Raw genomic sequence first — 15,528 nt, forward strand, 5'->3', positions numbered from 1 at the left:
AGTGAATGCTTGAATTATCAAGGCTTATCTTTGTTTTTACTAGATTCTTGAAGAAACTAAATTCCAGCTAGGGAAGATTGTGGTCTGAAGGCCAGAACGAGGTCTGGAGGGGCAGTTGACGGCCTACACCATAAGAAATTACGCCCCTGTTTTCAATCACCTTCATAAGTTACTCCAGTTGCCTCAAAAACAGATTCTGATCTGTCATGATATGTACTATGCATAAGCTTGCCACTCTTCATTTTGCTGCAAATTCAGCTTTTTCTTTGCAGCGAGTCCGTAAAGAACTCATTTCTTGGTGGTCGTGAAGCCCAGATCTCGTCGCTTCATATAGCCAAGCTAAACTCTCTTTCTCAATATGGAAAGAGTGTGGACGTCCGAACACCGGTCTTGCAACTAGCATATGGACTTCCACGAAGCACAATTTCTCCAAGATCCTTGCTCAGCATTGGAAAAATCTAATCAATTGCTACTGCGTCCGGGCTAAACATGGGCAAAATGTAGTCTTTAGGCTTGCATCTCGTTCGACAACTACACATTCCTCTCCTTCCCCAGCTGACATCCCATAAGATGGATAGATGGTATGCTTATTGTGTATAGAAGTTAAAGGTAATATTGCCAACCGCAGACTTCTGTAACGAGTGGGTGAATCGAGTCCCAAAAAGAGTTATTTTTGCTCAAAAAGAGTACAATTCAAAATACTTGTGCACCTGTGGTTGATGCTACGCCCAGGGCGTGTTTAATTTTCTGATCACACTTACTTCATTTACACATAATAATAAGTTGCAGATTCTGCAGATTCAGTTGCAGACCTGTAGAGAAAATACTCTCAGCTTTCATCCTTCAGCAACACATGTCATGTGTGCAATCTTCTAAGCCCTAGAAGCATATGTGGGTATATAGCATATGTGGGTATATGTGGGTATATAGCTATGTGGGTATTGTTAACCCACATAGTGGGTTAACAATACTTTCCCAGGCTATAGTTCCCAGGCTATGGTATAGGCTATAGTTTTGGCCATAGAATTATTCCTAAGAGTTTCATTTGCCTAGCTCGGCTACTTTCCAAGGTAGCAAAAAGCCCCTAAACATCCATTTAACCAGATAAATTATAGTTTCTAAAAATGGCTACCACAAGCCTAGAGGGGCTGAATTTGTACTTTAAAATGGTGCATAAAATGTTTGGAGAAGTTCATCAGATTGAGAGTGCACATCAAAGAGGTTGCTTTTGGTTGTTGCTCTCCATTACTTTTCTGTATACTCACTTTTCCATTTCGAAGAAGAGCTGTTGCACCAAACAGCTTTTCATATCGTTTATTAAAACTGATTTAGAATTTCCACTAGTTAATTTGACTCTGATTTACTTAATTTACTTCTTCTTGAAAGGTTAGAAAAGCTGGAAAGACGACGCGAGGGCTGAGGTGAGGCATAGATTACAGGAATCATACTGACATCTTTTGCAATCAAATAATTTGATTTGACGATTTTTTTGAATTTGCTAGATCTTTTCTTCAATTATTTTGTAAGAGAGTGACTTTAGCTAAAAAAAACTGACAAAAAGAGTGATTTTCAACGTCTTTCGAGTGAAAGAGTGCAGTGAGGTAAAAAGAGGGAAAAACACAAAAGATTGGAAGTTGTCAGCTCCGGTTCTCGCCCCTGACCCTTCATCGAGCAGTTTTACGAGGCTGCCTCGGATCAGTTTCTGTCTTCTCATTCCGATGAAGATTTTACCGTTCGTACCCGTTCTGTCGAATGTGTCATCAATAAATGTTAATGGGAAGGTTCATCTGGTGTTGATAAAGTCAATGCGATCCATCTGGAACACATGTAAACTTCTCATGGAAGTCTATTACGCTGAACCCTCTCTACTTGTGCAGACGATCTTTACTCAGTGGACTGTATTTTCCTCTTTTTGAATCAAAAATTTGACACTGCTTCACACCAGTTCCACTTCAAGCATGGGGCTAGATTTGACGATACTTTTACCGTTGTTGCTAATGTCTTGATTGATGTCGAACCTTTGTAGGGAGAGCCTTGCCTTGGCCAGACTTAACATTAGACGTGCATTCGATTCTCTAATCCATGCAGCGATATTTATGAAGACTGATAAACGTGGATTGAATCTAACTTTTATTCGCTCTCTCCGGAGTCTGTATTCCAGATTATAAATCCGACTGAAACTACATCCTTACAAAAATTAGCTCCTTATCTTACTAACTTTATTTGTTCCATTTAAGCAAGAAGCCCGCTAATCACCTCCCTCGTCTTTTTTCAAAAATTGGATCCTTGATGCTCAAAACCTGTGTCTATCTTCACTGATTCAGTCCTCTGTTAATCTGTTTTGTTTTTTTTGTGGACGGTACTCTGAATCTTAGCCGAGCTTTACAGTGAATAACTGAAATGTTGAAATCTTAGAAGCTGAGTATGAGAAAGTTGGACTTCAATTCAACTCATAAGAATCGGATATCGTCGCATTTAATTGGAAAACCGATTTCTATGTTTTCTTTCCATCTGGTTGTCTTGGTCCACCAATAGGTTCATCAATCCACCATATCCGAAAACTTGTCCTCGACCAGCTTAAACGACATGTTTCTGCATCTCACGCTTGCATCGATTCTTGCTAGGTCCGATTCAATCGGCCACTTTTAGCAAACCTATACAACGCTGTCACTCTTCCTAGCATACTGTATTCTACTCCCTTTTGGAGGGTTCTCACTGTAACTGACCAGATCGAAATTAGATCAACATGTTTTCGTTTTGCTAAGTATTTACTTCAACTATACGCAAGTCACTAGAAAATTCATGCTTTTTTCTTTTTTTTAAGTGCTCCGTCTTGTTATTTGTTTGATTTGACAGGTTTTATTAATAAATAAATATTCACTTTCAAACCAGTAAATATTTTATATTTGCTTCTTAGTTTTTATTGATTAAAGAAAAATTGAAAAGAAAGTAAAGAGTAACATTATAATTTTGTATTATTATTTCCTAATTTGCGGCTCCAGGAATAATCAAATATCTGATTTGCCGCTAGTTTTTTCGAGATTTAGATACCGTTGAATCTTATTTTGAAAGATTCAACATATCAACTTCTAGTGATAACTTTCCCAGGAAGAACATTCCAGATTGAACTGCAACGTCGAATGAATCTAAACTTGTAATGAATAGAAATTCGACCGAATCCGCTGATTTTCGAATTAAAATGGAAGAGTTGTGGGCTATTCCAAGTCATGGCTAATTGTAGAAAAAGCCAAGAAAGATAATCCAATTGAGTGAGAAGCAAACCTGGCCTTAATACCCCCCTTACTAGGATTGCATGAAAATGATGTTAGTTCATTTGTTAATAGATACGTCCATCTATTATCCGTCCATGTGTCACTCCTAGGACAGTAGAACCAAGGTACATAGTCATAGAGGTAAAATAGTGATTGAACCTATAGGTTGATTTCAACGCAGGCAAAATCTAGGCATGCGTGACTTGCTAAAAGATAACAAACAAATATTGGTCCAATAAGAGAGGCACACTTACTCCCACCGTTTACCCGTGCCAAATTAACCACACACTTGGAAAACTATAGGTTCTATCACTATCTTAGCTCTATGACTATACCTCGGTTCTACTGCCCTAGGAATGACGCATGGACTGCCCTAGGAATGACGCATTCTACTGCCCTAGGAATGACGCATCCTACCATTCTACCGCAAGCTCCGTACATTAGAAATTGACTTTTGCTGAATTGAAGGGATTTTCTTGTCTAGAAACATAATCAGTTGTCGACTACAAATGATTTATTTAATGATTTTTCATTAACATGTTTAAACCCTAATTGGTTTTTAACAGCAAATGCAAATGTTTATTTACATTTATTGTAAACAAGCCGTTATATTTTGCAGGCCTATGAAAAAACAATTTTTTTTTTCACATGCTGTCGTGTCAGAGTAATCGCTCGGCATGTAATGAAAGAATGTGAAAAATAAAAAATCAGACTAAAAAACATGACGAATTACCTTCATTGTTGCTTTTTCTCCCCTTTTCTAAAGTTATGCAAGTGTACTTAAAGTTATAAAATTATAAAAGTATAAAATTATAATAGTATATAAATAAAAGTTATAAAATAATATAATAGTTATAAAATTAAAGTTATAAAAAGCCACAAAATTTAAATAATTTTATTTATTTGATATCAGCATAAAAATAAAATCCAGCACAAAAAGGAACAACATAAAAGAAACCATTTTTAAGCATATTTTTTTCCAAATTTTCGATTTTTAGAGTTTCGAGTACTATTGCAAAGTTCAACACAGCTCATCACTGAATATTCGGTACAATTGTCCGTTTTAAAGTTTTAGTAATTTATACAATGAATAGTCAGAATAATAACGTTGTCTTGGAAAATAATAATTTATCAGTGATTCTGGTTCCTTGAAAATCAATCAAATATTTTTAGTAAGGTTTAACCTTGTTTTTCGAACTTATTACATGTTAGAAACTTAAACCTGTGGGAAATAAACTTTACTCCTTTTATTGGAAGAATTTTAATGTGATTCGTCTAACAGGCAAAATATCAAAATCAGTTTTGGTTTACTTTTTGTTTGAATGAAACGCTTTCACATTTGCAAAGAGCAAAACATTTGAATTATTTATGTAATTATAGCTAAAAAGATACTAGAATCAGTAAAGTGTGCCTTACACAAAAAATTGTAAAAAAGGAAAAAATTGTAACTTTATATAAAAGAAATTTAAAATAATTTTATTTCCAAATAATTCGAGTGTCAAAGGTGACCTCTCTAAATAAAAAAAAAATTAAAAGAAACAAAGCCAGTAAGACATATATTACAAAAAAACATTCTATAGTTAGATTTTTTTTTTGCAAAAGCCAGCAAAATCTATGAAATTTTAGTGCAATGGTGACTCAAAACAACTCAAAGTCTAAGAAGGAATAACTGCATAAAAAATTAAAACTTACTGGTCTTGGTCATTTTTTTTCTTCCTCACATAGAAAACAGCAGTACTAAAAAGTACAAAAATAATGAAGACACAGGCTGTAGCAACGGCCGCAATCATACTGTTGGATACGTTAATGAGTGATTCAGATAATACTGATGAAGGCAATCTGGTATCTGTGTTTGGAGGTAATGGAAGTTCCGTACCTGCAATATTCAATTTTATCAGCTAGTTTACGCTGAGTAAACTAGTGATCAACTAGTTTAGTGATTCATGAGTGATTCACTCATGAATCACTCATACGTGATTGATTCAGATAATACTGATGAAGGCAATCTGGTATCTGTGTTTGGAGGTAATGGAAGTTCCGTACCTGCAATATTCAATGTTATCAGCTAGTTTACGCTGAGTAAACTAGTGATTAACTAGTTTAGTGATTCATGAGTGATTCACTCATGAATCACTCATACGTGATTGATTCAGATAATACTGATGAAGGCAATCTGGTATCTGTGTTTGGAGGTAATGGAAGTTCCGTACCTGCAATATTCAATTTTATCAGCTAGTTTACGCTGAGTAAACTAGTGATTAACTAGTTTAGTGATTCATGAGTGATTCACTCATGAATCACTCATACGTGATTGATTCAGATAATACTGATGAAGGCAATCTGGTATCTGTGTTTGGAGGTAATGGAAGTTCCGTACCTGCAATATTCAATGTTATCAGCTAGTTTATGCAAACTAATAGCCCTAGAAAACCAGGTAATCAATTTCCACAAAGACTCTGTTACAAAGTTTGCCTAAACATTTGCTCCGCTTTTATTTCGATTATCCCCGCCTTTAAAATGACCAAAAAGATTGGAGAGCATCTAGCCCCTCTTCCAGAAAACATTTTTCTCCAAATTCGTCCGATGAAAATTTTGAGATAGCCATTTGTTTAGCATAGTTGAAAGGTTCAACGACTATGCCTTTTGGGATAATACGACCCGCCACTGACTCTATGGAAAGGGTGGTAAGTAACAAGATTTTCCCATTCCTCACGCATAATATTTTTCATCGAAGATGGAACTCTCCGGAGAGAATTTTACAGGAGGGCGGTAGTTTGCGGGCGAGGAATCTTCCACGGAAAAGTTTCGCGTAAGGAAGGCAATTTTTCATTAAGGGAGAGCCCGATTTACCCTCATTATTAGAAAAACGATCAGAAATTAAATAAAAAAAAGCTTTTTCTACTCGTTGAAGCTTGACTGTTTGTCCCAATTTCTTACGAGCGACTCCTGAAACATAATGAGTATATAATTAGAATAAGAAGCTTTTTTGAAAGTGGTAAAAAATACCGAGGGGGCCAACCCCTTCATATGCGGAATAATCTATGTTCGTTTTGAGTTTTATTGTTCATCCTTACTTTCAGTTGAAAAAAAAAATTATTTCATCTTTCTTAAAGTTCATTTGACCTCCTCAGGCAGCCTGCAAGGTTGATTTGGCCTGCAAGGCAGCTAATTAATTAAGCAATCATTAGATACGGATTTGATAGAAATAGGAGACCAAATGCAATACAAAATTAGATCTATCGCAACGTTTATGGATAGTAATGATGTGATTGATATTCATTCAGTTTTTTCCTGTATATATACTATATATATTTATTCCCATATTCCTATTATGCCCTATATATTCCTATATTGCTATAGCTTTTCCCAGAAATGTTACAAATTTTCGTTTATTGAACCTTTTAATGATAAATGATAATCTGTTTGAATTTCTGTTTTTTTTTTTCTTTTGTTTGTAATAAAGCATAATTCTGGCTTTAGAAGGTTTAAGAGAACGCATACCTACTATGATTTGTGCATATTTTCTTAGTTTTAAGTTTAAATTATTTATTAAATAAAGTCCTATTTCGTGTAAGATTTAAAATTTCATCCGTGGCAATATCTGACATTTTAAATGTCTTATGATTATTTGTTGTAATTTCTCTTTGTTTTATGTTTAATTTAACCATTTACAACAATATCGGTTCAATTTGGGATTTATTTATTTATCCACGATTTAAGAATTAAATCGGATTTTTATTTTTTATTTTAAATAGAAGAAATAAGCATTAAGAATTATTCATAATAGCTATTTATCTTGTGTATACCGCGTGGTTTTTCAGGATTGACTGCGCCTCCATACGGCATTACTTCCTCTGCAATTGAGAGGCTCAATCTATAGCTTTTGATACTTCCAAATCAATTGACTATCTCAAAATTTTCAGGAAAGCGTAACTTCGGTTTAAAATCGTAAATAGTAAATAGTCCTCTTTGGTTTAAAATCGTTGTTTGATGCCACGAAGTGGCAGAAAACACTTTTCCGTGGCACAATCTTCTTGGTAACTTTAAAATGACATAGAACTTTTAACTTTCGTTCAAATGGAAACTTCTACGATATCGTAGGACCATTGGCCAGGTAAGATTACCCTTATGAGGGGGGGGGGATAAATATATAAACACGCAACTGTAATCTGTCTTCTGGAAATAAAAATGCAAAATTGCAGTTTCTTAGTTTAAGAATAAAAAGGATAAAGATCCTCCTGAGCCATTGCTGGCGCATAGGGTGTCGATTTGACGTTTCAGTTACTGTGCATTTTTTACAGGGACAAGTGGCAAGCTTGTGGCCCAACCTTGCTGCAGCGAGGTTCGAACCCTGGTGCTCCGTATTGTAAAGCAGAGCATCAATCCACTGTATTACAACAGGTTAGTTCCTTAGATAGGAGTTAGTTCCTTAGATAGTTCCTCAGGTTAGTTCTTATGTGCTGAGTCCAATGATGTCATTTTCATCAAGATCACTTGGCTGTTTGTGGGTGTTTCCTCCTATTTTGAAAATCAGGCAAATTTCTCTGGTTCACTACTTTTGATGGGCAACATTAAATATTCACTGGTTTTAATGGGTAACATTTATTTTATTACAATATATTTTATTACAATTTCTTTAGTATAGTTCTCTTATATGCTGAGTCCAATGATGTTATTTTTATAACATCATTTTATTTTATTACAATATATTTTATTACAAACACATTAGCATAAAAGGAAGAGGGATTCCCTCCCCTAACGGAAGTTTTAGGCTCGTTTGGTCCTTCTACCATTCCCTGGAAGTTTCAACTTAATTCTCCAGCACAGTCCTGAAAAATTGCAGATATTCTATTTTGTTTACCAAGTAATACATAGTGTCTTCTGATTTACTTTGTTAACTAAAACTAGATAATTCCAAAGTCCCATCAGAGCTTACAGTGGGAAATGTTTTGATTCATCGGAGAAACTATTAAGGTTTTATTAATAAACAATAATTTTATTCAGAGGATTTCTATTTCTTAGTACTTGTTATTAAATCTTGCGACTCTAGTTTTTAACTTTTTCTTTATAAGCTTGCCCACTAGTATCTGGCAATTTGAGAACCATAGCCATCCGCTTTATTTTGGGTCCTTGCCTCTTGAGCATCTTAGCATGATTGATTTTTCATATAGTGCATTTTTTTTAACAAAATTCTGTATCTATTGCTTACTGTATTGATTATTTGAGTAGTTAGGACCTAGGACCAGGAGTCAGCAATAAGTTCAGTTGTCCACCGTTAGTAAATGTTTATTGCTGCAGCTTGAACATCTATTATTTTTCACCCGTGAAGAATTTTAAAGCGTTTATCAAACAGTTCGTGGTAACAAACTGTAAATAATGAGTGATGTGGCTCAATAGTAACCAAAACTCTACAAAACAGGGTTTTGATAACAATAATAAATACAAAATTGGCTTATTTTGCTGCTTCCAAATATATAAGATTCATTAAGTTTAGCGCTACCCATCAAAGGCTACAAGTCTGAAAAAACTTGCATAATTTTCAAAAAAGTGGGTAAGACACCCCCTAAAAATCAAAGAATAATAATGACAATCATACCATTAGATCTAGCGTATTAGAGAACTCTACTGGAGACGTTTCAAGCTTCTATCTGAAAAAAAATGTGGAATTTTTCTTACCAGAAGAAACATTCCGGTTGCGTATTTATTTGTTTTTTTCCAGGGGAATCGTATAAAACCAATGATCCTAGAATATCGAGAGAAGGCTCATGTGAAGTGAAATTAAAAGTTCTAGTGCCCTTTTTAAATAACCAAAGAGATCGCAGGGCAACTAGCTCCCCTCCCCAGCCCCAGTCCCAGCCCCAAAAATCATCCTATCAAACTTTTGAAATATTCATTTTGTTCAGCATAGCTGAAAGTTCAAGTAACTAAGCCTTTGGAGATAACATGACCCCCAAATATCCTGGGGAAAGTTCTTTAAGTTACAAAATTTACCTATTGTTTACGAAAATGCCCATACATTTTTCGGGTGGGGGGCGAATTTTCTGCTGAGGGATTTTTCCAAGGAGAAAATTTTCCAAGGCGAGTGAAGTTTCCGGGGGTGAACTTTTCAGGGGAAATTTTACGCTGGGGGAATTTGCTAGAATCCCTATACAAAGTTTTTTTATGTGCTGTAATTTCTATTTGCTGAATCAACTTTACGTGTGGAGATGTTAAGGTAACTGTCCGGGGTAAATTTTCACTGGGATTGAATTGTCTACAGTACCTTTCTGTGTGGAGGGAGGATTTTTCCGTGGTTGTGGACGTGGATTTCCCTGCGTTACTTAAAAACATGAATAATGAAATTTAAAAAGTTTTTACAACTGAAGGTAAGGAGCCCCATTAAACTTAAAACGAACAGAAATAAATACGTGTGTGACGGATATTACCCCTTCCTCGACGCCTCAGTCTTTACAAAATTGTAAATTTCGTCCCTATTCCCCAATAACGGCTACTGAAACGCAAGAGTTGTTAAATTAGAGCAATAAGAAGCTTTTTTTAAGTACTGAAAAACTTTAGTGGGAAGAGCGAGGTGTTGAGGAGATTTTTTTTACAAGAGAGTTCCCCTTACAAGGAACGCAAACATGTAAGTTTCAAGCCTTTTGGAAACTTGGCCTATTTCTGTTTCCCATGAAATGTACCCTATGTGAACGAAATGTTTGTTTTTCTTGGCCCAAGAAATGATACTTAAGTGTTTTTTTAGCCAATCAGACACTCGAGATTAAACATATTCCCCTTTTACCACTATGAAACCTATCGGCCAACAATTAGTACTTTATGTATTTTACGGCCCTTACACCTGGAGCTTTGGGGTTCATGTGATCTAAAAACCTGTTTTAATTGGACTTTTAGATTACTCTAAGCAAAATATCTATTTCGGAATTTTAATTCGTTATCATGGGGGTGCAATCGGGCTGAGTGGCAAAAAAGGTGCTAGAGGAGGCAGGTTTTCCTCCAATGTATTTTGAGTCTTAAAAGGCACACTAGAATTTTTGTTTTCCAATCAAATTACCCTTCTTCTAAGTTCCTACAACCACCCCTTTAATACAAAGCAGCCGGGTAGAGAAAAAAAAATAACACATGAAAGGCATAAGACTCTTTACTATAGAAAACCTTCGATAGTTTACGCATGCATTGAAAATATTAATTTTTTATTTTTCCATAAGTCAATATATTAAAATATAATTTTCTTGACTGAAAAGTAATAGCAGTAGCTGGTTAGTGCTATTTAAGATATAAAATCGAACTGACCTACCAAGACTAAATAAAGAAAGCAATATTGAAAACAGTGGGTCTATAGACTGATCATTTATTTATTTTTGTTTTTCATCTTTAATTTTAGACTTTCCCTTTTTTTAAGCGTTCAATTATTAGATCACTTCTCAGCACTGAAGATGCTTAGTTTAATGCTGGCAAATTATTTGTGTGGTGATTTTATTTCTTAATTTTTCTTCTTGCCAAAGACCTGTTGTTTTCTCAAGATTTCGTCCATTGTTTTGGTTACTGGTAGTTGTGGTGAAAAAAGTCGTGGTAGATATTAGTAAAATTAGTCATTTTGGAAGCAATAGTGGTTAGAATAGTTTCAGTAGGAGTTGTTGGGTAAAATAGACTTGGGTATCTACTCTGGGGTTATAGTAATCGAAGTAAACATGGTTGGAGAAGCTGCGGTAGCAGCAGTAATAATGCTTACTGAATTGGAGAGTTTCAGTTGGACTAGTAGCGGTAGTCGTTGTAGCAGTAGTGGTATCACGGATAGATCTTGTCTTTAAAGTTATTATTTCTATGCGGGGGCTTAAAACTTCATGTGAGGCTGAATTTCATCACATTCTAGCTCGTGAATTTGAGGTAATATATTGAAGTAAAAGATAAAGAAAAAGACAGTAATATTGAGGTAAATATTCAGTAATATGTTACTTATGACTAAAATTGAATTAACGGAAGCGGGCTACTTCGTATATACTGTGGGATTTTGGTCCAAATATCTGCACACCAAGTTTTGTATTAATTATACCAAGCTACAAAGGGCCATTCATTATTTTTAAGGCCAGTAAGTATAATCGGTCTCTCACTCTACATTGTAGAGCCTTTCACACCAGTATAAGTTAAGTATTTACGATACGTTACGGGATCATACGGAGTAGACCAGAGCTCTACTTAGACTTTTACATTACGCAAATTTATGCTACGCTATGGAAAAGTCAACACGGCAGCAACAAAATAGAATTTCGTTATGAGTTTTACTGTTTTTTCAAAATAATTCATACACCTTTCTTAAAAAACATTTCATGCTTCATGAGAGCTTGAATCTCCTTCTCTACTCCACATTTTTACTTTTTGAATAATTTGCTTGTGATGATTAATAACGATAATTGTGGTTACTTTTAAATGGTATTTACGTTGGCCTAGTTTGCATACTGACTTGTTTAACCATTAAACGTTAGACTTAACGTAACGTATCTTAACCATTTGTCATAAAAATTACGAAGGTAGTGTGAAACCTGCTTAACTCTGTTGATATTTTGCTAAAAAGAAAGTATATTAATTACATTAGAATAGAGACATTTTTTTTTCTTGTGTCATGTCTTTAATAGCCTATGCTCAAAAAGAAAATGTCAGGATTCACAAGTCAGCAACAAATGAAATAGATATCAGGTTAGACACTCGTCAAAGATCTGAGATTATTTCCAATGGCACTTGTCTTTATCGACATGATGATTTTGAATATCTGTCAATCTGCCTCTCAAAGCGGAAACAATTTATCTCATAGAAACCAAAGGCCAAATCATCAGAAACATGAGTTCTACTTCTGAAAGAACATAGGTAGACTCAGCAACTTTGCTATAATAGTTAAATATCTAGAACTATTAAATATTTAATAATAAAACAAAATCTTTTAACCAATAAAATAATAATTTATAAAATAAAATATTTAAAACTTATAAGAGTGGAAACTAAAACTAGCGTGAAAAATAAATCACAACGCTATCTAGTATTTGGTGACTTAGTTTGAGGAACAACGACTGCATTCTTATTTTTTCAAGTACTCCAAAATGCAGGGGAAGTTAAAGAAAGTAGAATTTTGTTCCCAGTAGGCCTACCTGCTTAAAGTTAACTAACCTACTTAGCCTGCCTAGATTTTCCCATGCTAATATAGGTCTACTAGCAGAAATGCTGATTACTTATCACTTATATATACATTTATAGACTTATATAGACTTGTATAGACTTTATATAGACTTATATATCACTTATATAGACAATATAAGACTTATATTGTCTGCTTTAATCCTATTGCAATGTAGATTATCAAATCAAACATCCAATTTTCTGTGAAATTTTCAATTTTTTAATGAAGTCGCCTGACGCTACATTGTAATTGGAGCATGCAGTTTTAATCCAAATTAAGAAAAAATAAATAAATCCAAAAAAATGCTTTTTGTTACTATTAAAATGATAGTTTTATCTTTTAATGCTGCTCCTTACTTTCAGCTGAATCATATGGTTTTATTGATTTAAAATACGGTTTTATTCATTTAAATACTATCCATAATCATGTGATTAATCTTCTCTATTCGAATGTGTCAGTCATCGTTATGCATTAATATTCGTTAAGCATTATTTGAATTATAAATGTTGGTGCTCTAATTATAAGAATACAAACTGGATCCGAAAAATTAAAATTAGTAAAAGAAGCATATTTAATTTAGAAACACTGAATATAAAAGCTATTTCATATATTGTTTTTAAATGAGCTTTTATAATTCATAATGAAAAATAATGCTTAGAAAATGTTGCATTTATATAGAAATGTAGTTAGAATCAATCTTAGTCTGCATACATTTAAAAGGGAAATATTCTTACCCGGTACTTATACAAAATACCCCTACCTAATAATATTCTTCTAAGTAGAACCTAAGCATAACCGTTTCTTTTGTCGATTTTTTTTTTACAAACAAATTTGAGCTATATATTTGCAAATTAGGGAGATGGGGGAAAAGTACCTTTAAAGTTTCCATAATTTGGTTAATAAAGTTTTACATTTTCATCATACTTCTTGACAAATCATTAGAATTTAGTGTCAGACAAACAGAACCACTATACTCCACCACTCCACTCCCACACACCCCAATAGGCAAATATATAACCCCAATTTCTTTCTAAAATATTATATGTTTATCTTACTTTGGTATATTTCATATACCACTTACCCTTCAAACATATTTTCTTTCTTTTCAAGTTCAGCGAAAGTCCATCTCCTTTCTTGGCAACACTGCTTACATTGACTTGAATTGTAACATCAACCTCAACACTTACTTTTCCAGTGCATGGTATGCTGATTCTGAAAAAAAAGAAAAAACTAATATAAAACAGCTGAAAAGAGTTCAAGTTGTCGCAGCGGCTATCTCCCCTTTTTAGTTAATGAAAACTGCGATAATCTCCTGAGAGAAAGACAAAGAGATTTATAAGAAATGGACATATTTTCTGCTTGACAACGCTGACCAAAACAAATACCAATAGGACTTACGTTTTAATCATGCTGCAGCAGATTCATGGCATGAAGATTAGTTCTCTTTTTTATTCTTTTAGAAGGACAAGATATATTGATAGTGAGAAAATATGTGAAAGAAAGATAATTTAAGTGAAATAAAGACAAATTATGTAAATGAGGAAAAAAGAAAGCTTGAGAGTAAATTAGGTGCTTCCGTAATACATAATACAGACCCAAGAAGTCAAGCTTGGTGAATGCTAGTGAAATAAAACAAAATACGATGGACATGCAATACTTTAATAACAAAGTTATGAAAACTACAACAAAGAATCATGGAATTAATAATGCGCCCAAAGTGCATTATATTAAATACGTAACCTAAACTAACCTAACCAAAATACCAACTAAATAATTAATTAAAATATAGCTATAATTTTTTCTCCTAATGAGCCGAAGCTAGTTGTCTGGTCTTAACACCGTGAAGAGCGGGTAAAGTCTCATGTTTGCGATAGAAGTTCTCGAGTGTGTATCATATAATACGGAAGTACCGCAAATTAATATTTTGTTTTGTTTTTGTACACTGTAGATGAACAAAATGGATGGAAGTGGATACAGAATTTATGGGGGCAGTGGACCTTAGTGAATTGGGCTCCTCAATGGTATTTTCAACCTCTCTACCCCTATGATTTATACAACTTTTGCCTATCTGGGGGAGTGTACATGTATCAAAACCACCCCATGGGCACACCCCGCGAAGGAGTTTAATCAGATTATGGCTAAAATCTTTCACTAGTAAACTGATCAAATATTAAAAATGCATCAAACAGTCTTAAATCTTTCAAATTGAAATATGCATTAAACTTATATATTTATAATTATACACGAAAATAAACTTTAGCGTAAAGACCAATAGGGTGCAGGCGACAACATCCTCAACTATATCTATTTTATTTTCTGTTTTGTTTCTTATTATCAACACCGTTCTTTACTTTCATACGATATTTTTTTTTTTATTGTAGTTAATTCACAAGTCTAATTATTTGCATTAGATTAGTGACGCTTGCAAAGGCCAATTGGTTTGAAATTGAGAAACCACAAAAAAGCAGTACCGTTAACACTGCTTTCAAAATTAATTTTTACTCCACTATATAGTGGAAAAAATACATCTTAAATATATTTTTAGTTGTTAAAAGATGCGAAAAATCATAAATAAAAAAAGTAAATAAAGTGCATTTGTGGTGATTTAGCCACTAATCACATAGGCTGGATGACTTTGGAGTCAGAAGGAAGTGTCAAATATGGTTATGTCGACTTTATCGACTACCAACGACTATAGCGACTAGCCTACTTAATTTAACGACTTTTCATTAAGTTGGATTACTCTAGAGTCAAAACAGATTAGTCAATATGATATGAGAACAAAATAGCTCTGAAAACTGATGTTTTCATCCTAACGGAACGATGACAGGCAAATTTGACCATTTCTGTGGCAGTTCAACTAATTTTGATCATTCAAGAATCACCCCAACTTAGTGAAAGACAAACCAGTGACAGACAAAAGGACAAGTAATATGTCCTGATAATTCAACTTCACAGAGGAAAAAAACCAAAAAGGAACAAGCTACTAAAAAAAGGTACCAAATGAAAAAGTTCTAAACAAAAATCATAGAAAAACTATAATATATTTAACGGTCTGGGTGTAATAAATTACAATGTTTAGCCGAGTTATAC

The 15,528-nt window shown here is 34.0% G+C and overlaps 1 protein-coding gene across 1 annotated transcript in view; it reads right to left on the reverse strand.

The window, feature by feature from the left end:
- LOC136037348 (tyrosine-protein kinase Drl-like) overlaps positions 1 to 15,528 on the reverse strand; it is a 116,849-nt gene that overhangs the window by 71,315 nt on the left and 30,006 nt on the right. Inside the window, exons 4-5 of the mRNA XM_065720024.1 lie at positions 13,517 to 13,647; positions 4,965 to 5,148 (exon numbers count right to left, since the gene is read on the reverse strand). Of these exons, the coding sequence (XP_065576096.1) occupies positions 4,965 to 5,148; positions 13,517 to 13,647 (315 nt within the window). The remainder of the gene's footprint in view (positions 1 to 4,964; positions 5,149 to 13,516; positions 13,648 to 15,528) is intronic.

Source organism: Artemia franciscana, chromosome 16, assembly GCF_032884065.1.
Source record: "Artemia franciscana chromosome 16, ASM3288406v1, whole genome shotgun sequence".
Taxonomy (NCBI): domain Eukaryota; kingdom Metazoa; phylum Arthropoda; class Branchiopoda; order Anostraca; family Artemiidae; genus Artemia; species Artemia franciscana.